This window comes from Filicampus tigris, chromosome 5 (genome assembly GCF_054856515.1).
Source record: "Filicampus tigris isolate MCC_2025a chromosome 5, RoL_Ftig_1.0, whole genome shotgun sequence".
Taxonomy (NCBI): domain Eukaryota; kingdom Metazoa; phylum Chordata; class Actinopteri; order Syngnathiformes; family Syngnathidae; genus Filicampus; species Filicampus tigris.
In genome coordinates, this window is record NC_141221.1 from 5048856 (window position 1) to 5076649 (window position 27794).

The 27794-nt window shown below is 40.5% G+C and overlaps 1 protein-coding gene across 1 annotated transcript in view; it reads right to left on the minus strand.

The window, feature by feature from the left end:
• The window catches only part of ntrk2a (neurotrophic tyrosine kinase, receptor, type 2a), a 79606-nt gene that overhangs the window by 17774 nt on the left and 34038 nt on the right, over positions 1–27794 (minus strand). Inside the window, exons 14-16 of the mRNA XM_086030352.1 lie at positions 15579–15767; positions 9320–9450; positions 65–237 (exon numbers count right to left, since the gene is read on the minus strand). Of these exons, the coding sequence (XP_085886478.1) occupies positions 65–237; positions 9320–9450; positions 15579–15767 (493 nt within the window). The remainder of the gene's footprint in view (positions 1–64; positions 238–9319; positions 9451–15578; positions 15768–27794) is intronic.

The window sequence follows — 27794 nt, forward strand, 5'->3', positions numbered from 1 at the left end:
GGCATGCTAGATTCAGGATGGGGACAAAAAAAAAAAAAAAAAAAAAAAAATTGAAGATCCATGCCTGAGGAACTTGTTGAGGTCTCCGTGTTTCATGTACTCGAACACCATGATGAGGGGGTCGCTCTCCACGCACACGCCGTAAAAGGTGACAATGTGCTCGTGCTGAAGGTTGGTCAGCAGCTCAGCCTCACGATGGAAGTCCTTGCGGGCATTTTCGCTGGCCTCTTTAAGAGTCTGACACATACAGAAACACACAATCACGCGCACACACTGACACTTTATTAAACTGACAAATGGAAAAACATTATGCCACACGACAAAGATCAATTAGTCATGTCTGCTGAATGGGTAAAAAAAAAAAAATTGTCCTGCCGTGTAAAAGTGAGTTACGGTAAATTAGGCGTAGCAAGGATTGATTACAAGAAGAAATTACAGCTGCGAGCGGCGATGAATAGTTGAGAGTTGTTGTGCTCATACAGAGGAAATCAGAGTATCAGGAATGGAGTTATGCATGTATACATTTGCATCATTAGGGGGCGCTTTAGATTGTCTTCAAAGTGGGGACCTCCATCATGCACAAGACGTTTGGTCAAGCCGTTGGCTTTAGTCGCGGTTCTCGCTCTGCCGACATGCACTGACGAAATGATAAAACGAACAATTTAGCGTCGTCCATCTGTTAAAGGGGATTACTTGCACTAATATGTTCTAGGCGGCTTCACTAGTCCAAACATGGCATTCTGATTAATATTGTGTTTGTGGAGTTAAGCAGAAAAATCCACTCGTTTTTAGTCATCTCACGGGGCGGCCATTTTGTCACTTCTGTCGACTGAAAATGACATCGCACTTGCTCAGGGCTCAGGTAACGACCAATCACGGCGTACCTGTTTTCTGACGCTGAACCATGATTGGTGTCAACAGCAAGGGGCAAAATGGCAAAATGGCAAAAGGTAAATAAAAAAAAAAAAGACATTTTTGGGTCACATCTAAAATGGCCGCTTCAACAAAAATGGCTGACTTCCTGTGGTTTCTATGGACCTTTGTGTTTGAAACTTTTTTGTAGTTGTACTTATGATAGATACAGTGACCAGAATTCATACTAAGCCAAGTAAAACTGCCTTCAAAAGATGTTTTTCTTCAGCTGGAATTTATGCGTTTAAAGTGCTATATAAATGAATTTGAGTTGAGATGAGTAGTCCATCTGTCTCAGAGTTGAGTAGTCCATCTGTTCAAATTTGATAGCAATTAGACAAAATCTCTCGGGCGTGGCTGTCTCTGAAGGCCACTGAAAATGGTCCAAAAGACCACAAATGGTCATGATGCGTTATGGACACCACTTGAGTTCTAGGCAGGAAACACCCCACTGCGCTGTCTGCCATCTAGAGGCGATTGGTGATATCACAACTTAAAACAACAGTCTACACCTGCTGAATGTTTTTCCAGTGTATTTGGAAGAATTTTACCAACATCAAAGCCGTCATGAAAAAGACACAGCAAAGACTCTATTTCCCGAGGAGTCTCAGAAACAACAACATAAACCGCTTGCATCCTTTTACCGCTGCTCCATGAACCCTTTGCAATTCCACCAGGCAGTTTTACCTGAACCAAAGGTGCACCAAAGTAAATTTGATGCTGTACCATTTGGAGTATGGGCATTGGTCGATTTGATCGGTTTTGGTCTCTTTTTGAAGATAACACTTTGCATTTTTCTCCTCAACTGTCAGAATCCTTTTAAGTGCTTCTGGCACTGAATTATGGAAGTTTGAATACATAAAAGAAGGCCGACCCTCGGACGACCCGCGGCCTTCTATGTATTCAAACTTCCATAATTCATTTCATACCGCACCTTAGTGTTCTTTGATACATTTATTGACAACAAGGATCCCATTTTGTCATTTAATGTGTCCCATTCTATTGTTTTTGTGTAACATACTTTTAGAGTAACACCTTTGCTGAAAGCACCTTCAACTTCGTTGTACCCGTTACAATGACAACAAAGTCGTTGAATTAAAGCAAAAAAACAAAAAAACTAAATCAGCATTTATTCACCAACATAGTTTTCAAGTATGGGAAAACCCTTAAAATGGTAATTTATTTAGCCCAACAATAATAACAGTGAAGAAATAAAGCAATTTCGAACGGGGTCTGCATACTCAGACGCTCATATTTGCTCATTACATTCCCATCTTCCCTTGAATCCAATTTGTCTTCATTCCCATCAGCCAGACTTACATAACACATGCGTTTGTGACAGAGCAAAAACGTCAAGTGAAATACGCGAGATACAGGAAATGAAAATGATGCGGGCTGTGTATGCATCTCGCATCCGAGGAAAAATATATGCAATCGCTTTTGCCCTGCATGAATAATAGATAGTCTTCCTACTGTAAATGCCATGCGTATACGTTCAGCCTATCCACAAAGAAACAAACAGAAGCTCCCGTTACAAATATAGGTCCGGGGCACAAGGACAAGTTGCTAAAAAAGCTCCGGGGGAGGCGGGGGGGGGGGGGGGTGACACGATGACCTCGTGGCAGCTGGAATGCTGAGATGCCAGAAAATGAGATGGACCATAACCCCGCCCCATCTGTTATCAACCAATCGAGTTTCAGCCGAGAACATTATGGACTGTAACACGAGCCGTCGTGACAATGGAGATTATTACACTGCAAAAGATGGAAATACAATATTGCGCATATATGGAAAATCTGGGAGTGAGGTTGAATATCCTTAGAACCGGGGTGTCTAAGGTCTTGTGCAGAAGGCCATTTGCAGTCCACAGCTTTTTTTTTTTTTCCCCCACAACTTATACACTATATAATACTAATACTACATCCGAATTAGGGCTGAGTAATAAAATCGATTATATCAGTATCCATACTGAATTTTTTTTTTTTTTTTTTAAATGTCGAAAAAAGTGCTTTGTTTTTGAGCAGGTACCCTAGTCCAAAGCGTGTCCTTGCTGCCACCAACCACTTACAACAGCTTACACTAAACATGTCGTTTATTTCTGCACTTGTTTTGTTTTTGTACATTTGATTAATTTATAAAAGAAAAAATAACAACATAATATGAACACAAATGCTCTTCAATTCAAAAGAAACTTCAATTCTAAAGGTGACCAACAATCATGTGGAAAATCATTGCAATTGAATTTATTTTAATATAATTATGATTACTGTATTGCTTAGTGCTAATGAAAACCCCAAATTCATCAACTCAAGAGAATATTACAGAAGAAACGAATTCAGAAATTAGGCAGTAAATGGCCCGTTAATGATTATTAATCTATTTAATATCCATGTTTCAGTTGAACTACGGAAATAAAATAATTTGTCTATGATGCTCTAATTCATTGGGATGCTTTGGCTTGAGTTAAAAAAAAAAAAAGAAAAAAAAGAAAAAAAAAAAGAGTTAAATCAGGACATAATGAAACACTACATTAAAGTCAAAAGGTAAGCAGAGCTGCGCCCAGTTTCGTTGGCTTTGTCACCGTTAGTCAACAGGTACTCAAACACAATATGTCTCCTTTATCAAATGTTTGATCATGAAAGTTCCATTTCCATTTTGATTCTTTCCTATGGGGCAAAATGGTAACCAAAAAAAAAATTCAGCCTTCAATTTCCGCTGTAAAATAAACACAATACTAAATGTATTCATGTAATAACAGCCTTCTTGTTTTTCCAATTGCACCCAACTGGTTTCTTAATTAATAACCAAACCGAGCTCAAGTTTCATGATGCGAAATCTTGAACGGCAAACTCGGAAACCGCTAATGTGCTTTGCCTTGAGAACATAAAACATTCATGAAAGTGTAAAACATTATTTATTAAATAGTGTGGCGTTGCGGACTGCGTTCGCGCCTGTTTACTTCTACGGTGCATCGGTCCACCGCGGCAAGACCAATGATGCAGTGCAAAGAAAAATGCGGGATGCAAAAATCCCATTTCACGAAAATTCCCATTGGAGTAAACATTCACTGCCGGCCGCTGATGTGATAACGGTGTGAAACGAGAAGTGAAATAAGTCATTGTTGCACGGAGACAATAATAGTACACGGGCGCGGGACGGTGCAAAGTTACAGTAGAGACGACGCGAGGTGCCGGCGATCAAATGTAATGAGTCCCTGAATGCATCATCCTCGCCGCCGCGCACTGGATAACAGCGAATACAACACAAGTCATGCCCGCATGCTGCACTTGGGTCCCGCCGCAAATAAAAGCAATCAACATCCTCGGGCTGGGGGGAATGTAGCGACTCGCATTTACATGTGTTGAAGGAACATTATTGAAAGTGTTCATGATTGATGAGCCGCAGACGAGGAAGCGTGTGTGTGTGTGAATCTGTACGTTATTAAGGAGTGCCTGTGATCAATGGCACCTTCCACCTATACAGTATAATACAGTACAAGTCAAACTTGCCTTCGTGTTACGGGCCGGTGGCTGATTGATAGTCAGGCCGTTAGTCGGGATCATTAAGCCCTGCTGGGGTGCGTATGTTATTTTGAAATGCTCAACGTGTTTCCTGTAGTAGAGCATACATGACAGAGTGTTGGGGTTTGTGAACATGAGGGGGGTGGGCAGTGTTTTATCAAAGGGAAAATGCATCGCCACAAATGCAAAGATTATGCAGCAAATGCGAATGTGAAGATGTGATTCATTTCCAATCAATATGGAGAAAGCCACATGACGTCACCCAACTATTTGCTGAAAAATCCCTTCACGATTTTTGTCGTCTTTCTGAAAGGCCCTAACATGCCACAAGATGGATGTCTAAATAGGAAAGCAACATAATAATTAGTCCAAGAGAGTATGATGAAGTAATTAGCTTTGCATGCCAGAAAGGAGTTAAGTTTAGCCTGGGTTGTTATGGAGAGTGCCGCATGTGCTTGAACAGTTGGACTTAGGGGGCATTTTTTTCCTGAATCAATGATCTGTAACCCATTTCATTTTAAGGGTAATCTTGTAAAATGAATTTGAAATGGCATTAAACATTATATTTTGTGGTCAAATTACTCTTTCAGGCAATTCAACATTATTTGGGAGGTGTCACTTGCTCGTGTTTTTTCCCCCCGTTATTTATGGCACAGTTCAGTTACTACCCCTGAAAATAGTCAGGGATTACTGGATTATTTTACTTCATGATTTTACCATCCATCCATTTTATTACGCTTATCCGGGTCGTGAGGGCTAGAGCTTAAGCAAGCAACGAAAACCAAGACTTCCCTTTCCCCCGCCACTTCGTCAGACTCTCACGGGGGTTTTCCTAGGTCAGCTGGGAGACATAATAGCCTCTCCAGCATATCCTTTAGTTCACCCGTTCACCAATTTACGAATTTCAGATGTCGTCTACGTCACTGCAATAGCAACCTCATCCTACCGACTTATACGCAATCTACCGTATATCACTGGCAGACCATCATGAACGCCTCTCATCTAGTTTCATTGGGGAGATTATTTTCATGTTTCGCGTTAATATTTAACAGCACCATTTATCTTATTAACCAAATTTATTTTAACACATTTATACCTCTTGACTTGCATTCAGCCCCTACGCAAAGCAAAAACAAGTTCCCTATTGTTGCTTTCAGTGGTCAAGAAAAGAAAAGAATCTCAAATAATGCATTTACTCCAAAAGATGGGAAGGCCGTGCTCCCAATTAAATGGTATTAAAAAAAAAAAAAAAGTGTTGCTTTAAACAACTTTAAGGAAAATGGGATTAAGTGGATAATTAGCATCAAATCAGATCAAAGGTGTTCAAAAATGCTATTCCCTCCAAAAGTGGCCACCGCGCTGATAAACGTCAAGCCCCAAATTAATCACCAGGTATGGCATCCACTCTTAACAAACACCATGCCCCAATTAATCACCTGCTGTGTTATCAACAAAGAAAAAAATAGCGTTGTTTCACGGACCTTCCGGTATATATGATGTGATAGGCTAATGGCTCATTAACACAGGGCCAGAACAAATGCTCGAAAGTCTAAAAACACATTCCCTCAAATAGTAACCTTGCCTCTAACAGACGCCATGACCCATTTGCTCACTGGGTGTAACATAGACAAAAAAAAAAAAATGTTGCTTCAAGGACCCTCCGGAATGTGATTGAATTGCTGATTAGCGTCCAGCCCGCCCCGCAGGTGCATCATCAAGGAAAAAGTGTTGCTGTAAGGTGCTTCCAGTCTATGATGTAATGGCTAATTAGCATTCAACCAGAACAAATAATGTAAAGCGACGTATTTCCTCAAATAGTAGCCTTCATTCTAATACAGTGCATGCTTCTATTCATCATTGGGTGAGTCATCCGTGAGGGGGGAAAAAAAAAAAAGAATGTTTTCTGGTGGAGTTGCTTCAGGCGTTCTTCCAGAATGTTATTAATTGTCTAGGAGCGGCTTGCCCTTAATATAGACTTTAGTACCCTCTGCAGTTGAGTAAATAAATGCCCCATTGCTACTAATAATGCTGTAATGTAATTCATTTACTTGGTGCACTACGAGCACCTGACTTCACGTTTCAATGTAAAATTGGCTTATTCGATTGACAATTACATCTGTTGGTTAAGCCACTTCATCTATTTTCGACAGCCTCGTTTAACGTTCCGATGGTTGATGCAGCAAAAAGGAAGGAGGAGGAGGAGGAGGAGGAGGAACCCTGGTGAGAAATGGTGACTCACAGCATTCCAGCAGAGGGAGGAGGAAGGAGAGAGCGCAAGAACATGATACATTAACTAATTGGAAAAAAAAAAAAAAAATTCTCAGTGGAGTCCAATCAATGGACTGACTGTAATTATTTAATGATGAATGCATATTATTGAAGCAACATTTTCAAGAGCACAACATTAGGTACACTTGTACACTCTTAGTAATACTGTATACCAAATAAATGTTCCTCATTGAATTGATTTAAAATGCAAATAATCCGTTCTGCCCCCCCCAAGACACCACAGTTAAGAAATAATAATAATAATAATAATAATAATAATAATAATAGAACTGTACTGTGTAGTATAAATATAAAAACATAAAGGTAATGTTACAAAATTGGTTTTATGTTGCGCAATTAACCCGAAATTTACAGATTTGTTGAGTGTGAGCGTCTCCTCCATGCTCCTTGAGAGTGTTTTCATTTTCTTTGTTTCACTGTTTGTCCTGCTCATTAAACAGCTGAAAGTACAAAGGTGACTGTTACGCTTCGTTTTTTTTTCACACTTCACTCGAGCAGTGGTGGATCTGAAGTTTAATGTAGCCAAGGTTATTTGAGTTAATGAAAATGAACAAATTATCGAAAAATAAAACTGAAAAACCATTTTTGGTAACGATATCAAATAAAAAGGAGTCTGATTTTAAAAAAATTCATTCAACTTACAGGAACTGAAACTAAATTTTCCGATTATCAAACTAGCTACTGGTAAAACTAACTATAATCATAGCGAAAATGTCCTTTTTTCATTTAATTCAAATCAAATCAAATTAATTTTATACATGAGCTTTCGGATTTGATTTGAGATATATTTATTTCTGTTTTATGGTACGGCCGTACAGAAGAAGGTCAAACAGCCATAAGGGAATTATAGTTTACGTTACATATTACACAATACTTTTTGTGGCATTTAAAAAAAAAGAATCACTTGACAAATTCTCCTTATATAAAAAAACTGAAATTAATTACAAAACTGGTAAAACTAAAGGAAAAAAAAAACTGTTTATCAAAAAAAAAGTAATAAAAATCAACCAACCTAAACATTTCAAAGTAACTGAATTTAGAAAAACAAATCAAAATGAAATCAAAACTAACAAAATAATAAAAAGCCAAAATTATAACCCTGGGACTCTACTTTTGGCTGACAAAAACAAAGTAAAGCACCGACCAAGCAACGACTCACAGCTCAAACATCTTTTAAATTGGGACACTTAAGTTTAAGGTCGCACTGTACTGCAGTCAAAATACAACAATATGTTATCGGGGTTTAAGAAGTGAAGATAATGCAGGTGAAGAGGAAGTGGAGGATGTCAACTGTTCGTGGTGGGGTCATGTATTGTTAATGAGAGGTCTTTCTCAATCAGATTGAGTTTCACTTCTCTGAAGGAGCGATGGATGAACGGATAAATGAGGCAAACTGGCTCAATTCGACTCGGAAGTCTGCGGCTTGGGTTCTAATTCGACGGATTGCTGGCGACAAATTGCCAAGTGAGGAAGTGAACTGGGAGACCAGACAAAGCGGCGTTGGGAAAATGAAGGATTACTATTTTTAAATACAAGGGCTGTCAAAGATAAAGCGTGAACTATGGAGATTAATTTACATTTTATAACGCATTCAAAAGAAATGAACTCAGTTAACTCCGTTTTATTTACTTCCTGTGGCACTTTGCAGCCACATTTAGAGGAGAGTCACTTTTGCAAAGACGGACTTTGACATAGTTTTTACTTCCAACAAGTTGCTCGACGGCTCAGTGGAGAAATCCAAAATAATTTGGAGTTTTATTTTGACAAAAGTAGCCCTATTTCACCATCTTTTGGAATCCATAGGGATTTTCCATAAACCCTACAGAGCTCAGATCCATCCTGCTGTAAAAAAATTGTTAATAATTCTGTCGTTTGTATTTAAAGTCCTCACCCTAACAATAGCAACCTTATACTGAGATAACTACAGTTAGTACCTTCCTGAGAAAAGGGAGGCATTTATCTGAGGAGCCGTTTATTTGTCTTGGTTACTGACTGTGGCACCGCATCTACAGAGAGACAGCCATCTTTTGGAAAAAAAAAAAAAAAAAAAAAAGTTTTTACGACAGTCCGGACATACAACAACTTTCCCATTTGATCGACTTAACTTCCTGTTTTTCATTTAGATGTTTTATATATTCACGGCCTAGAAATTTGACCCGTAAATATATTTACTATAGTTATGACTTTACTCCTGAGTTAGCAAAGGTTAGTGATAAGACTACAGCGGGTGCCGACTTTTCTAGCAAAGGACGTATTTGTGAACATACAGCGAATGCGCCGATTTCTCAAGAGAGAGTATGTTGGATTCTGTGCGGTACACTGTTTAATATTCCCCGACATGCTGCGGGGATGCAGTTCTGCCGCAAAAATATTGTCGAGCTCTCAATAACTTCCTCCGTCGATAACAGCATTACTGGCTCTCTTTGTATACCGGGAGTCGGAGTCAATCGCCGGATTAATTTGACATGCAGATCCCTTCGATTCCCGCGCAATAAAGACAATAAACAGAATGGATGGCGGGCAGGGCTGAATATCAAACTTACGAGAAGCAAGCAATCCACTTCTAAGTTTAATCTACTCTATGTTATTGACGTTACCTTGACAGCCACCAGTATCTTCTCCTGGTCAGGTGACAGGTTGTAACATTCGGCGAGGAAGACTTTGCCAAAGGCCCCCTCTCCCAGTTCCCTCTTCAGCACTATGTTGTGTCTCTTGATGTGCTGGACAACTAGAGGAGGAGGAGGAAGACAAAGAAAGTCCTCTTAGTGAAGAGCAGTATTAGCAGGGAAACCGAAATCACAGACAGAAGAGCAAACGATATCATGACACATTAAGATGATGACGAGCGTATTGTGGCATAGGCAAAGGTCATGGCAAAACATTCCATGCTGAATGTTGCGTTGTGTCTTCTTCAGACGGCAAACGAGTTGAGAGTTGTAGTAGTAGAATTTTATGATGGCCATCACTTTTCCTTACCGTGGAAAAGGTATTATTTGATCTCATTCGCGAGTCTTTTTTTGTGTGTGTGATTCTTCACTGCCTTCCTCTCGCCCACAGCTGAATCACGACACAAAGCCGCTTTCTGTTGCTCGGCAACCCGTGACTCCACGTCAGGTAATTTTGGGAACATTTAACATCTCACCGCGGAGCCGTGGTTTTTTTTTTTTCCTTTATTCCGCACAGCACTTAAGCGATGCGGCAACGTTGCCGTCACCTCGTCCAGCCAGATGTGTAACTGTCCGCTTGCAGCGCAACACCCCAAGTGAACACGTCCCCGCGCACACACGCGCTGAGATTTATCCGTGATGTGATTAGGAAGCACATTTGAAGAAAAGCTGTCCACTCAGAATATCAAATTAAGATCCAGCCGGTCTCTTAGAGGCAGCATCGATTTACACCGAGGGCAAGTGAGCGCGAGAGAGAGAGAGAAACCTCTTCAAACCGCCGGCAAAAGTCACAATTTTAGCACTGTTTTTACATCTGATGTCATCTAATTGTTTAAAGCGGGGTAACCACATAGCGTTTTCTACAATCTTAAAAAACTTTTTAAAATGTGAGGTGAAGTCTGCGGTTCGGCCGCACTCTCTGTATTGAACACATACAAGGATTTGTGGACCTAAATACTGAACAGGTTTAACATATATAATTGTGGAACTTGGCCATTATCTCAGCAGACCCAGGGGAAAACATTCTTTTTTTTATTTTTTTATTTACACATTTTATTTATAATTTCCAGCTTCCCCCCTCCCCCCCCCAAAAAAAACACTCCCTCCACTAAAAAACAATAGAAAAAATAGAAATAGAAAACATAATAAAAACTCAATTTAATCTGAAATCATTTCAAGATGGGTCACAATATTCAAAAAAGTTGTCCAGATCAATAGAACGAAAATATTCTTAACTCATTCACGGCCATTGACCTATTTATTTGTCTTTTCATAGTCTAGCCAGTCAACCCCAGGAATTCATGTATACATTTTTTTTTTTCAATTTTTTTCCAACGTAAGGGCAAAAGAGGGTCTGAAAATGTCTTGCAGTGAATGAGTTAACACACATCACACGATAATCACTCAGGATAATGTTTAGGAGAAAGCCAAGAATCAGCAATTTGCTAACTATGATTGCAAAGAAGGGCCATTTTGAAGTTTGGCTTGGCTGTCGCTATGTGTGTAAAATAGGCTCCTGAAAATGTTATAAGAGAGAGATAACAGGATCGATGTTGCATTAAAGTTGACAGATACGATAGGTGAAGTTAATTTAGGACGAAAGAAGGCGGGGCTGACGCAGTTGTGGTTTGGCAAATAATATGCATTTTAAAAGGCGTGAAGATAAGGTAACTTGCTTTTTAATGGACGTTGTTGATTTTCATGCTTAGTATATACTTTATGGTAGCGGGCAGTGGTGCAATAGCAGCACAAATTTAAAGATGTGCAAACAACCTCAAGCAGTGTCTACACATCATTGAGTTCACAATGCGAGATGTTGATTCAAGAGAAGTGCTAAGCGGGGAGTCTTCATGGCTAAGTGCTTATTGCTTAATAGTGCGGAGAGGCGATCAGCTGGTTAAACGGTGTGATAGTGGCCTGGCGGGTAAGTGCATGCGTTGGTGTGTTTTAATCAAAACTAGCAACACGGCTGAAGGTTCTTCTTCGACAGAAAAACCCAAACGATTGTGAGAACGGTGAGAAAGAGTGGAGGGAGGGAGAAGTAGGGCTTGGTGAAGCGGGGTGCACACAAGCAAGCTGAATTTCAGCATTCCGCCCATCCTTCTGATCAAAGTCACCAAAGGCTCGATTATCAGATGTATTTGAAAGATTATCCCGGGTGATTATCTTGTGGGATAGGGGAATTAGTCATTTTGCCGCCGTAATCTGCTCGGAAAATTCTCCGGGGTCAACAATCACAAATGTTAAACCTGTTCAGTACAGTATGTTGAGTCAAAGATTGAGTAATATTTGCGGCAAAAATGTTTCAAGTGGAAATCAACCCAAAGATATTTTTTTCAAGAATATGTTCCCAGCAGGCCCACTCGTTGAAACATGGCATTCTGATTAATAGTAGTTTGTGCAATATGAGTTAAGCAGCAAAATCCACCCGTTTTTAGCAATCTCAGGGGGAGGCCATTTTGTCATTTCTGTCGACTGAAAATGACATCGCAACTACCCAGGGCTCAGGGAATGACCAATCACAGCTCGCCTGTTTTCTAAAGCTGAGTCGTTATTGGTCGTTAACCTGAGCCCTTGGTAGTTGTGATGTCATTTTCAGTCGACAGAAGTGACAAAATGGCCGCCCCCAGAGATGGCTAAAAACGAGTGGATTCTTATTCCACAGACAGATCAGAATGCTTTGTTTCAACTAGTGGGCTTGGGTTGATTTCGGTAATTTATTAACTATTAGCTTGTAATTAATTCATTTTTTCCCCAATTCCAATTTTTTTTTTTTAACCACACATTCATGTACAGTATATTTGTAGCACTTTTCAAACAAGAGCGAAAGTATCTTTTAACCCTATTTTATATTGACATTGGTAATTTAGCTCTAACTATTTTGCCCCTGGCGGCACGGTGCGCGACTGGTTAGCACATCCGCCTCACAGTTTAGAGGTCGTGGGTTCGATCCCGTCTCCGGCCTCCCTGTGTGGAGTTTGCATGTTCTCCCAGTGTCTTTTCTCCGGGTACTCCGGTTTCCTCCCACATTCCAAAAACATGCATGGTAAGTTGATTGGACTCTCTAAATTGCCCCTAGGTGTGATTGCGAGTGCGGATGTTTGTCTCTGAGTGCCCTGCGATTGGCTGGCAACCAATTCAGGGTGTCCCCCGCCTACTGCCCGAAGACAGCTGGGATAGGCTACAGCACGCCCCGCGAACCTTGTGAGGACAAGCGGTATCGATAATGGATATTTTGCCCCTTTTCTAGTGCAAACATGCATAATACCCAATTATTAAATTCAAATTTCTTTCCAGTAGTTCTGACAATGCTGGATGTAGACACTTTGAGCCTCTTTGAAACCTACAAAATTGCCACGTCTAAGCCGCAACAGAACATTCATCTGCGTTTGCCTTTCGCAAGTAACCCAAGCAAAGCACATGGCAGAAAGATGGTGGCTTTTACAGGCAGTGCAAAAGGTGCTTATGCATCTCACTCTGTCTTTATTGAACATCTTTGTGGCCCCGGTGTTTACTCCCTCTTGCTTTTTAATTAACATGGCCCCCCCCCTTCATTTGCACCCTGCCACATTATCTCTCCCATTCTTCAGCTCCAGCTGTCTATTTGCATCAGGTGCTTTGTGTTTGCGGCAATGTTTAAGAGTGCCTGCTTTGACATTTCCCATCAAGCACCCTAGACTTTTTCAATTATTTTGCCTGCTCCCTCTACGATGTGTGGCCATCTCCGCCCTCACACACACAAACCTTTCACCCGCCTTCATCAACATCTTATTTCCCGAATCCCCTTTCGCAATCTGTCGTACAAATCTTTCCACGACCTGACCCGAAATAAAAAAAACGCACATAAAAGCTATAGCAACACAATTGGATGGCTGCTCTTTGCCAGTGCAACAGAATAATATACAGCCGAAGGCTCCAAATGCGCAACAGTTTGGACTTCGACTAACATTTCCTAGAGAACTACTGTGTGTCTCAGAAGTCGAACCTTGGCGTTTAATGGGGAACTTCATTCTGAAAAATGACGGGCTGACAAGTGACGGACGGGTACCCTGGCCGCTGATGGATGACGAATGACGGACCGGTAAAATTGAGTAAAATGCCCACCTCTAGAAGTAGACTGTGAAACGGCATTATCTAGTAAATTAAGCTCAGCAAAAAGTTGTTGTTCCTGCTTGAGGATGAGTGTGATGGGCATTGTTCTGGATACGTGTGAATTTTATCTCATGAAACCCTGACTGCGGATGGTGTGATCAAGAATGACGCGCGCACGCATCGCACCGCCCCACACTGAACCCCACTGAAAAATTTCCAGCTACGCCCCTGCCGTGCAGCCATAGGAACGTAACTGTCAACCTTGAGTGTTTCCATAGATTGACTCATGCCACATCATCATTGTCAAGTAAGGTGTTGTTCGTTTTAATGAGGCTTTTACAGTATATCGGCACAGTGGATGATCAAATATGTTTCTTGCGTGCCACGCTCAAGTGCATTATACCGCAGCCTCATCAAGGCTGCTGACAAATAATATGCCCATATGCACCGCAATCAAACCATCAGTAGGCGCCCTGTATATTACGTTTAATGGCTGTAAGATACACAAAACGCGCACACACAATATTGACTAGCATTGATCTGCCTGCTTTTATTATTCTCTTATGTAGTAAATCCTGCTGTATTGCTCGCTTGTGTTGCAGGCCCTAAGAGGTCAATCCCCCATTTGCCATTATTATATAACCCCCCCCACACACACACACACACACACAACCCCCACCCCACTCCACCTCTCTTAGCTAATTTGCTACACAAGGTCGCAGCCAGAAAAAGCTTTTATGACTTGCCAATAATCATAATGTCACATTGATGGAGCAGGTCGATATCTGAGAGTGTGCGCGTGTGCGTGCGTGCGTGCGTGCGTGCGTGCATACATGTTCATCTTCTTTGTCCTGTCAAGCAAGACAAGCAACCGGTGAGTTTGAACCAGCAACAAGCAGCCAGTGCATGAGTCCCGTTTGAAAGCAAAGTTCCGTTATGTTTAAAAGAACGCTAATGCTGCCCAGCGCGTGCTCATGGGTTGCTCACACGTGTTCCTTATTTTCTATTCATCCCTCAGAACAGACAGCGGCTGATACGCCACAAGGTCATTGCCATGACGGCAGCAGCTATTTCACCATGGCAACCTCGACACAACTTTCACAGTTAATTTAAGCGTTGCCGCTTGTGTAAAAAGGCCGCCTTTGCCTGCACCAAAGATTTTACCTGCTCATGAATGTCCAAATTTTTTTCCCACTAGCGCCGCATACAGAAAACTTGACGATTTCCAACTTTAATTCACAACATGCTAAAACCAATCCATCGATCAATTATTTCACTTATATATATATATATATATACACATACATACACATATATATATTTTTATATATATATTTATATATATTATTAGGGCTGTCAAAGTTAAAGCATTAACTATGGAGATTAATTTGAATTTTATAACACATTAGAAAAAATGAACTCAGTTAACTCCGATTATTTACTTCCTGTGGCAGGACTTTTACATAGTTTGACTTTAAAAACGTACTCGACGGCTCATTGGAAAAATCCCAAATGATTTGCGCACTTCGCAAAGCCAAATTCAAATACCGTATTAGTTGTACGTCTTTGGTGTATCGTTCAACGGTTGTATTTTACAGGAAAAGAATCGTATTCGAGGATCAAAGAAAGCTATTAAAGCAGTCTTTGAATCAAAGTATACAATATCAATATATAAAATTGTTTTCCATATTTATTCCAAGATTTTACTCAAGTAAATACCGGTTCCAAGCTTTGTAAAAAATTGCAGTTGAAAAATTAAAATAATCGCGATTAATTATGGACATTTTTTGCGATTAATTGGTTAAAAAAATGCAGCTCCTTGTTGGAAAACAGCAAGTTGTGCAAAAAGTACTGGCACATTGAATGACGCATTTTAAGAGCGTCCTGAAATTTCACTCGAAAGCTGAATATCGCAACTTTTTGTGAGTAGGTTATGTTGTAGTTATTTACAAAAATTGCTACATCACAACTTTCTGTTACAAGTTACAGGTAATGAGGAAAACAATTAGAGGTGTGTCAAATGGCCTACTAAAAAATGCACGGTGGTCCAGACTTTGGACACCCCTGATTTATTGGTTGCTTTCAGGATTCTACTTACAAGTGTCTGTCTTGAGCAAGCTGTTGGAGCTCCTGAAGTACTGCGGGTTCTCGATGACGGGGATCTTGGTCATGCCGATGATGACGGCGTCGGGGCCCATCTCGGAGGAGGACGGTGTGTTACTGCCGTTGGAGACGTGGTGGAGGGGTGAGGCAGAGTCGTCGTCGTTGCTGATGACCGAGGACGGTCCTGAAAGAGGACAGGGGCAGCCAGATCATATCTTTACGAGAATCGAGTGCCGAGCCACACACGCTGCTCATGCCTGCCACAGCCACTCAAATTGTATAAGGGGCGTGGGAGATTTCATTAGGTCGATAAGCTGTTATTAGCCAAGATGGAGGAGATGAAGACTAAGTTGTGCTATTGATCCGAACAGGTTCCTGGAGAGAAGAGAGATGTCCGTCACTCAAATGTCCCAACACTTGTTGGGGCAGATTCATTCCATGTCACAATGGATGGATGACTGGGCTCAAAATAAATAAATATTGCATTTCCTCAAATAGTGGCCAATTAATCATTAGGTGCATTGTCTACTTGAATTGATATGGGCCAGGCCTCAAATAGACGCCCTTTTTTCCCCTTCCGGCAAAAATGGCTCAAATTACTTTACGTGGACTTTGACCCTTCAGTAGCTACACATGTAAATCAATATCAAAATAAAAATAAAAAATAAAACGAAGGACATTTTTGCTATAATTTGAGTTAAGATGTAGTTTGTTTTTTTTGTAGCCTTTTTGTTATTTTATTTCGTGAAAAAAAAAATGTTTGAATAATTTCATTCGTTTTCATGAACTATAAAAACCTTGCTACACACTCAATACACAGTAGGCATTCAATGCTAAAATGCAGCGTGAACTTGAATAAAGTGTGAAAGTGGCAAGTGTAAGACGCAACAGCGAGCGAGTCTTCCTCTGCAACGAAGGGGGAAAATGGGTTTGTTCTGGCAAAAGCGTGAAGGTGTCATTAACATGTAATTAAAACAGTGAAAACAGAAACGTAGTGTTTTCCTACACCTTCTCGATTTTGTTGCCAAATTTGTGTGCTAGTAGCGCGGGCCACAAACAACATCACGATATCGGCAGCGGGGAGAAAACTAATTTCAGTTTGGGTCACATCACAGACAGTGAAAAATTATTCAAACACACATCCATATTAAAAACGTCAGCATGGCTCAAGGCCAGTGCATTATGAGCTGGGATTGATTTCCCATGAGCATAAAATGACAATGGATGTCTTTCCTCTCATGCGGCCGCTTCGAATGAATTTTAACATCCAGCTGCAGCCGAGGGGTTGTGACCGAGAACAAAGTGTGTATTTGAGCGCGCGTTATGTGGTGCAAGCTTGACCAGCTGGCTTGGACATGCACATGTCGACGACTCGTGGAGATTGAAGGTGCCTCGATAAGGGGAAGCAGAATGAAAATAGATTGCACAGCCGATGTTTTATAGAAAAGATGTGCGTTTCTGTCGTTATTTTGTATACGGAATAATCATACAGAGAAAAAAAAAAAAAAAGGTGAAAACTGCCGGCTTTTACAGCCAGTCTACGCAGAGCATCTGCCAGCTTAAAGATGAAAAATTCAATAGTTTTAAGGCCACTTGGACCAAATTTAAGACCTCTCATTTAGCATATATGACCACAGGGAGTAGGCGACATGGACTCAATCGTTTATCACAGTATTTTGCAATAATAGTTCTGATATATCTATAAAATGAGTATGAACATTTTAACACCTTTTAATGGTGACTTTAACGATTATGGCCTCTGTTTTCGTAGACAGCGCGCGCGCGCACGTGCATTCCGGTCGACAGAAGGCGTTTTATTTTACACTCTCCCGACGCACCTGGCAATTTTATTGCTGGAAGTAGAGTAATCTTTAAACCAGCTAAAGCGCAGGTGGTCTAATGCGATTTTGGCGGATTTAATCGAGGCGCAGGCAGAAGGATTCCAAGGTCCGTGGGCGTGTGCGGTGGATGTCATTGTACCTCATTCAGAAATATAACCACAACATGCATCAAACCCCCTGGATCATCATTGTAGGAATCAATTCATAGAAGGCATCTGCATTCTTATGATAATATGATAATAATACTCATGTATTTTAAAAGAATGAGTATTTTAAAAGAATGAGAAGAGCAGCTTCCATTGGCCAGGAAGAAAGTTGGCTGTTCACTCTCACAATGGCGCAAACGCCCGTCTCTAACTATGAGACCGTGCTTTGTGCTTGACGAAAATAGCAGCCCGCCCTGTCATTTCAGGAATAATTACAGACTTCAGTTTTAGAAAATAAGACATCTGTGAACACCATGGTAAAAAGGGTTCTTTTGTTTGGATCCAGGAGTTAAATTGTATTCCAAATCTGTATTCCAGAGAAGGGAAATCTGAACTTTCAGACTGCCAACTCGCAAAAGACCTCTTACTTCTACTACGAGTTTCTCCTTGCAACCTTGGACCCACTTGACGCATCACCTCCACCCTCAAGTTTTCGCCACACACAAGAAATCTGACAAAAGAAATGAGAAACGCTTAACTTACCTGTGCATGACTTATGGAATTTACGATGTCAGAGTGTCTGCAAATTTAAGACTCCTGAAGACCCACTTTGATCAAATTTAAGTCATCTCAACTAAATATGATGACCTGCCATGTGTGCTCTTAAAAAATAATTTAAAAAAAATCTGTATGAAAAATAATATATCTTTTTTACTTTTTTTAATAGCTCTTGATGGTTCCATTAAATCTGCTTGCTGTTATGCTAAAATGCAAAAGTATATGTGTATTATATGCAAATATAACAATGTTGTATTGTTGTGTCTGTGGTCTTTTAAAAGCCTTTCAACCGTGGATTCAAGGATTAAGGATTCTTGGATACCTTGCAAGTGCCAACAGATAATGAAGGCCTTCATTTTGGAACGATCCAATTTTTCTCAAAGACAAAGAACTAGCACATGGTTCCTAATTCCTTCAAGGAACTGAGCTGCTTGTTTATGTCTGCCAGCTAATTGCTCACTTGTTTACCATTCTGAGGTTGCCTTTCTGGAACAAAAGGAAGAACATACACTCGTGCAGGATATTGTCTCTATCGTTTGTGTGTGTGTGGGTGGGAGGAGATGAAGACCATTAACATACAGAGGTCTTGGGGTCAGATCATTATAAATACGGTTAAGCCTTGGGGCAAAAGACGCTATGTGTGTTCGGTGCGTGTGCACGTCGGAAGGCAGAGCGAGGTGGCGTCAGGTCCACTGGGAGTGACTTGGTAAAAAACATGAAGGAGAAGATGGAAGGGTGAGGTTAAAGTATAAGTGGGGTCACGTTAATAGACATGGAAGCCATGTTTAAACTGGCCTGCCGGGCGAAGAACCGCCCACTTAACTGTCAATAAAGCAGCAGCGGTCATGACTGAAAGCTGGGTGGCGTTATAGTCAGACGCATTCATCTTTTTCATGTACCCCTAAATGCTGCCTTTGAGGTCAAAAGATGGTGTCGTGGAAGCCAATAAACATAGAATTACTCCTAACTTCAAATGTGTGGTCCAGTGTGTCATTTGTGGAGGTTTCAGAGCAAGAACTCATTTTTTTTTGTGGCTATGTCAGGCCTCAGAGATCGTACTACTTCATTAAAAATAAAAAATAAAAATAATCATTATTGTTTTTCACATCAACAGATTTGTAACATTAACACGGACACGAAGCATTGTGGAGTAAGTCAGAGTGTACTACTACTAGAGTATTAATCAGCATTCCACAGGCAGATGTGGGATTAAGTCACATACGGTATGCGTATGTCCAAGTAAGGCTCAGATCTTTACCTTCAACTTTCAAGAAAGACCCAATTTACTGTGCCAAAAATCAAGCAAGTCAAGACCCCGCTAAGTTTCAAGCAAGTCGAGTCAAGTCGTCATTTGGGTTAAGCAAGTCAGAAGTGAAGTCGTTCAGTCTTGCTCAGTCACAACAGATATTGGAGTCATGGTCACATTTGTTTTTACCGATCATAACTGATCAAGTTAAATTAACAACAGATATATTTCTTAGGCGTGGAGAGACTCACAAAATGAAGTTAATGTCTAGTATTGAAGATTGGGTTTCTGTTAAGAGTGGGGACGGCTATTTGAGAAAATATTGAAAGTTAGTGTCATTAAAAACAAAATAGTCCGAAATGGCGACGCAACCGAAATTTCCACGTAAGTTGGAATCAACCCCATTAAACGCTAGAATGCCCTAAATCTTGAAATAAATACCCGATGTTCCTCGGCATCTCGCCTCTCTCCGACCTTTTGATGAATTCCAGCTTCGTTTCCATCGTAATGGCTTTGCTCTTGGCTGGGCCTGCGTCGCTAGGAGACGCTGCTTTCTTTTTTTTGGGGCCACGATTTGAAAAAGGAAGCGGAGAAAAAGGAGAGGATACTGAGAAAATTACGGAGCACAAACACAGACACTCTACAAAATGGGGCAGGAGACAAAATGGCGGACGAGACTCGGCCGCCGTAAAGTCGAAACAGTGTAGGTCGAGTATCGCATAACCCGAGGACCTCCCGTAGTGTGTTAGTGGACACCAACTTTAGATATCTATTGAAGGAGTGGTCACTATGCGACACAAAATGTTTGAGTTAAATCCTTTACATTTGTGATGCGTACTTATCAATATCAAGGAATAATTCAACATTTGCCAGCGCTGTATGAGATGGAATTTTTGACATTCTCATCTGTGCTTTGAAAGCTTTTTGGCCAACACCATCATTTTTTGTCAGTTCTCACTGGATTCCTGTTTTTAACCAATCCTTGTCAGTTTTAGGAATTTAATTTACTTAAGTGAAGAAACATTTTACTCAGTCGACAACGACAACAATCGTCTGACAGAGCAGCTGTGTTGTGTCGGACGAGGTCAGACGATGGCGGCGCCTTAATCACAGTACATCTTGTTCGCAGTCACACTGTCAAATTAGCACAATGCCAGCCTCGCTGCCTGCTTCATCAGAGGGTTGTGCTCAACAGTGCAATTACCTGCTTATTAAAAAAAGAACAGATGGCTTTTCATACATAGTCGACACTGTGTTGGGAGGCAATGAATAATAGTGGTGAAAAAGACATTTGAAAGTAATAAACAGTGGGTTTAAAACAATATAGTATTTATTGGACAAACACCAAGACTTTGGGGCTACAATTTCTTGATGGTCAATGCAATTGATATTCACGAGAGTATTGCCAGTAAGATATCGTAGGCTGAACTATTTAGGTTCCCGAATGTGCGTCACATCAATTAAAATGAAGCATTACCAGCTTTGTAAAAGGCAACGTTTTTGAAACAGCTTTTGTAGTGGCTCTGGTTCGACTATTAGTGTGACCGAGTTGGCTACAGGGGCGGAGCCGGGACGTGGCTAATGGGTGGGCCTGGAAAAATCGAGGGTGGGCTGAGCACAATCCTCCTGTCCCGACACATCGTATATTCAAATAAAATGACAAACTGCATATGAAGTTCAGATCTTCCTTAGACAACCACAATTATGCCATTCTAAATATTCAATAAAACAAAAACACAAGAAAGTGCAAATTAAAAACATAATTGAATCATTTATTTTCGTTTTTTTTCATGAATCTCACTGGGTGGGCAGTCTGTCAATCTGCTCCGCCCCTGGTTGGCTACAACACTCACTTACGTAGGTAACAGGTTCATTTTTTAAGTCTTTAATTTGGAGCTGTCGTGATTGCTGTGAGGGCCTCAGGGGGCTTCGGATAAGAAGTTTTATGGCCCATGCTGGAGCCCAATAGAAATGACGACTCTGAGCGACTACATTGATCTGCCTCAGGCTCACCGGGTACACTGCAGACAAAGTGTAGCCATTTACGCGCGCGCGCCTGTTGCCCGGGGCGATAGATGTCGAGAGGCTATAGTGGGATTTCAGAACATCAGGGCCTGTCAGTTAGACTCTCAAAGGACCCGAGCATGTCTCATGCCTGGGGAGGAACAAGGACAGTTATTAGTGAATAATGGTGGATTTAAAAAATTGAAGATAGCTTCAAAGTGTTTTTCAGTGGGGAGAACGGGTGGGGAGACATTACATCTGGTCCCTCCAACGCCGATCGCAATCCGATCTATTATGCTGGAAAGGATTGTTACAGTAGCTAGCGCAAGAAGCTACGACAAACAGATGGACTCAAATGCCATATACAACTCAAAGGTCTTTGTATACAAAAGTCGGTCCATATAGGGGCCATTGAGGACCGGAGTTGGTGACCCCTGATCTAAACCCACCCGGAGGATGTGGAGAATGAGGAGCAGAGACTTATGCCACCAAAAAGGCCCCCTTAAACTCTTCTCAACATGCACACAACACACACACACACACGCGCGCGGTAACATGAACCCCAGTGGCATCTAAACTGCTGTCACTGCTGGACTGAAGACAGGAAGTAAAGTATTGATCCTATCCAAGGCGGAAGGATGCAGGGGAGACCAAACAGAGGAAACGTCTGCCTTGGTGGAGGGGTACACTGTACCAAACAGACCTTCTACAGTAGTTAATTAGTGCCCTGACAAATTAGAATCACCAACTGTATGGCGGTACATGTAAATACTTTTTACATTTTGCTCAAATTTTGCCCACACTTTACATATAGTAACACAATCGCCGTGGTTTGATGCTGCAGTGCTGGTTCGCTTTCCGTAATAGTCCTGGCGCAGCGTAATGCTAAACTCAGACTATCCTGACGGCTATATGTAGGCTTTGCCCAATAATGTAGTGGTCTTTCCAAGCGAAAATACAATACACACAAAGACAACAAAAAGAACGCCGGGTGATAACACTTAGATCGATTCTCAAACCTAAACATCGACACGACCAATACAGCAGATTGGTTTAAAGTCTAATATATGGCAACTTCGATATTTTGTTCCATCCCTATGATTTTCGGTATCCTATTATAAGTACCCATATATTGTTGATAAACTACAGACAAATCTCCCCAAAAATATATATTTAAATTGTACAGCAATCAGAGACTTGGGCAAACGTCCTGAGACTGAGAAAGTAGTTAATTTGTCTTTAAATAGGTATGGCAAATTAAATTCAAATGTTACTCAAAATGGCAATTGAGTTATAATGTTACATCAAACATCTCCACAGATAATAAAGTAATAAAAATATATGCAATACATTTCCTCGCACAAAACAGGTCAAGGCCCTTCCTTCCGGTTCAAGTGAGTGGCGGGAGACCAGGACAAAGGCCCTGTACAAATATTGAACATCGAACGGTACTTTTCACGAGATGACTTCAAGCGCTATCAAAGATGTCTATAGGCTTCGTCGTGTTTACATACTGTATGTGTAAAAAAAAAAAAAAAAAAAGATAGGCAAGGTATTTAACTTCCTTTCGACGACGGCAGCGACGAGGAAAGGACATTTCAGGTTCAAACGATCATTTCAACAGCCTGTAGTTATCGCCGTACCCAATGGATGTTTTCCGTGTTTGGTCATGAGACGTTCAGCATAAATTGGGGTGGTTAAAAGGTTTTATGATCTCGGCCTTCATACGATAATTGCTTAAATTTGTAATTCTTTCTTTAGGACAATGTTCGACAGATATCGGCATGAACCGATGATTGCTCAATCATAAGCTTGGCATCAGTAGAAGGATGGGGGCTCCTTCACATTGCAGCGAGATAATGACCACATGAAATCGGCCTCCTCCACTTTGGCCTTGATGTAGACGCCATCACATTTTCTCTGCTTCACACACCCGCTGGTGAAAAATAGTCATTTCCTCCTCTCCATTCCTGTTTATGTTTTCTACTCTATCATCTCTCGCATTTCCACCACCTCACTTTCTTGAGTCACCCTCTATTTTTCCCCACATCCTCCTCGCTCTCCTTCTTCCTTCAGTTTGAGCCTTGTGATTTTTTTCCAATATTCAGCCCACAGCTTTTAAGACTGATTCCTCCTTTTTTGGGGCACTTCGCTGTGATGATTATGAGTGTAAGTGAAATGTTAGTGGTGATGCTAACAACTAGCTAATGCTAAGCTCCCACCAACTACGAGTTACTATTTCTAGAACCTAGTCCGCTGGCGTTCCAAACATTCTTAACTGAGCCCTTAATTCTCGAGCAGATTCATCTTGCAACACTTAAAGCATCGGGGCTAGAAACGACAAAAAGAAACACACACGATAATCAGGGGCGGAGCCAGAACGTAGCTAATGGACTGAATATTTCTCTCACTGAGCACAATCCTCCTATCCCGGCACATTGTATATTCAAATAAAACGATCAACTGAATAATATGAAGTCCAGATCTTCCTTAGACAACCACAATTATGACATTCTTAATATTCGATAAAATAAAAAACACAAATTCAAAAATAATTTGATAATTTACGAAAAATTTAAAAGTATTTTTTTCTTCATGACTCTCATTCGGTGGGCAGTCTATCAATCTGGGTGGCTCCGCTCCTGACGCTAATGTTCGTTTACCCTGGCTGTTGCTGTGTCTTAGGTCTGCACGCTGCAGCTTTATACTTTTTTTTTTCTTCTTTTTTTTTAAATATTTCGATGCCTCCAATTTGCTGCAGCAGATTTTAGGCTCCTCCTGAATAAATGTATCTCCATGCCGTGCACAACATGTCAAAAAAAAAGGACCGGCGGTATCGTTCATTGTTGTTGTTTGTATGCATCTCTCAATGGTACTCATGTATGCAGTGCAGCGTGGTTTTCAGTTTCACATTGTACTACTTGGAGGTGGAAAACAGAATGAAGCAGAGTAGAGATAATCCAAGGTTGTACTCTGAAGCGGCAATGCAGAACCTGAGCAAACGCAACCATTCTGTACGGCTGAACACAAACCAGGTAATAGACAATTAGATGGAGACCACTTACGCTATTGCTGAGGGGCACAAAGAGGAAACCCACACAACCACTGCATTAATTATTACAACACCCAAAAGACACAATTTCCTTTGCCGCAAGCAACTGCAATAACACTGCACACTGTACTAATGCACCAGTCAGCACTGACCTCTGCTATGACACTTAACACCTTTTGGTTAAAAAAAAAAAAAAAAAAAAAAAAATCCCAAGACAAGCGTTATTTCCACACAACAGCACAACTACTCTGAGATGGATGCACGCTTTAACTTTTTACTCGACAGTTTACAGGGCAGAACGTGACCTAACACGCCCCCTCGACAGCATATCAACAGAGTCTGTGTAAGCCTTAGGCAGATTGTGCACTCGTCGCCGATGGCAACAGCGTTTGTAAGCAGGCAGGTGAGGCTGGGTAGACAATCAGTGACGAGCAACGCTTTCACTGCATATTGTTGCTGCGGCCTTTTCTTGTGAATTTTGTCGAAGTAAAGAAAGGCGCCGTGGGTAAAAAGTGTTCAGACTGCACCAATGAATATTAATGTGCGCACACACAAGACCAATAAACAATTGCCTTTATTGAATGTAATGCCAGAAAAAGAAGGAATATGTTTCAAATAAGCAGCTAAAAGCCCCTTGAAGGTAGCTTTAAAAGGCACATTAAGTAGTTTCTGGAGGCGCTCCAGGGCCACAAAAGTCCTTGAAACTCTCAAATGTAGATGCTTGCTTGCTTTTCCTGAAGGATTATGAAACTACTTCTATACAACTGCAGATGGAGGTATATAAAATGAGATGTGGTCATGAACAAATTAAACAAAAAGGACAAATAAAGACAACACATAAGAAACGCAATAACGTTTGACAATCTCATATTTGCAAGTGTTAGCATTTTTTTTTTTTTTTTTTTAGAGAATACCAAACAGCGTACAAGTCACAACAATCAAAAATGATATATGTGCAATTCTGTGCAAATAAATGAATTCCAAAACAAAAGTGTTAAAGTACATGAAATACTGTATAGAGCTAATGCTGGGGGGGGGAAAAAACATGTTTGTCGTAGAATAAAACACAATTTTTTCCTTTTTCTACAAAGTATTGCAGCTCAGATTACCTCAGTAGGCTAAACCTGAATGTGGCTTGTTTTTTTCACTTGGGATGGAGATAATCGATTTTGTGGAATTGATTGATGGTAACAGGAGTTCAGAACATCAAAAGAGTCTCCCAAGTGTATTAAAATATTTGTAAAATAACGGCTAATTAATTAAAGTAAAGAAAGTAAAGTAAAGAAAAAGTTCACCCATTTCTCATTTCCACTGATGATTAGATGGATTGTTGCATTAGTTGTGTCAGTAATATGATAGCATACACCATTTTTTCTTCATGGCACATTCTGTGCTTTTGTTGCAGAGGTCCTTGGTTTATGAGATCATGGTTTTTGACATTTAGCACAAAAAAAGACACACACACTCAACTAAAGTGAAATGCGCTGACTGACGTAAACATGGCTAAACCGTGTAGACTATACTATGAAAAAGTCAAAATCATCGTGAGGCATTTGGTTGTGTTGTTTCGCCAACTAACACTGTGGAATCTGCCCAAATCTGTTGAAAATTGTTACCGCTCTCTTACAAAGAAGACATTTGAGTATATCCAGCAAAAAAAAACAAAAAAAACTCCACAAACAGCAGATATGCTAAGTGTCATTTTACCACAAAAAATATTACAATTAGTTGCCTTGTTACTACTTTTTAACAGACATTCTACCAGGTCCTGGGGGAGCACAAGTTTGACATTGACATAAAATACATTCAAGATGCTGATGACTACAGATTGATCATATTTCTGCGTGTAAAAAAAGAAAACAAAAAAAAAAAAGATTGATGTCTTCTCATACACACCCACTAACATAATGACACCATTTGTCATTTGGAATATTATTGAATCAATTTAAATCACCTTTCTATTGCTCAAATATTCGGTATCATGAATTTGGGATATGATTCGTTTTTTGGGCCTAATTAGCACTTTGGCAGATGGATTATTTGTCGTTTGGCTCCCCGGGCCTTGAGGATAAACAAGATCTTAACACCGCAACCCTAGGAATCAAATATTCCCCTCGCATCTGCCTCCGACTGAGTTTCAGTCAGTCAACAACAAGTAGAAACTCTGCAGCGAAAAGTACAGAAACATTACAGGAAATTGACAATTACAAGTGATACTTCATTTTAAAACGATAACAAATACAGGTGTGAGACAAAACAATGTGATACTGTACTATTTTGTCTTTGATATAAAACATTACGCTGCCCAACGAAAATCCCTTATATGCACTTTAGAATGACTTTGACTGACCACAGTTCCACAAAAGCGTGTAGGTAACAACCAAAGAAAAACTTTTAAGTCATAACTGTCCTTTGGAAAAGCCAATCAATGACACTTTGTTTTAATGAACCAATTGACACAAATCTCGGATTACTAAGGTCATGTTTTGAACACTTAACGAGAAAAAGGTTTCTTTTCACTGATGCGAGTCTGAATTCGTCATTAAACTATGCTGATAGCAGTTTCAAATATTAATGCAATGCTTTGATGAAAATGCAAGCTTAGTGTCAACATGTCATTTTATCAAGCAGCGCATTGTTTAGAATGACGCAAATAACAATTTAACAACAATTTATGTCCCCACCACAGACATGAAGGTTATGAGTCTGTCTAATTGTTTATGTATAGGAAATGTGTTGCTGCATAACATTTTTTTTATTTTTTTTATTGCAACTCCCCCCCAAGAATTGTAACATACAGTTGTCGTCATACAACTAAGATTAGTATTTACAGAGAAAGCATAAATGTCACATTCGTTTGGGTTTTATATACTGGAAAAATATGCATTTTGTTGATTTACAGGTGGAACAAATGTTGACTACACATACCTGTCAACCAAGGGCTTTGCTGAATCTTACAAAAGTTGTAATTTGCCCGTACATTTCTGTATATAATCTTGCACAGTATCTATTTTTAATCCTACACAGTATTTATCGCTCAGCGGGAGAGGTGGGGGAAACGGAACGGATATTTCTATATAGAATCTTACACAGTGTTTATCGCTCAACGAGGGGGCGTGGGGCGGGTGGGAATTTTGCTCGTGAAAGTCGGCCGAAGTTTGAAGTCGGAATCGCTAACGGACGCCCCGGATTAGAGCCGAAATGGGCAAGACGAGATCGGTCTAACAAAAAAAGTTTTTAATCATTTTTATTTTTTTCCCCCCGTACAAAAATTGTTATACGGCGTACACAATTTGAAATGATCAAAAAACGTACAAGCTGACAGGTATGACTACAGCATACTTGCTGGCAAGCGGAGAGGGGA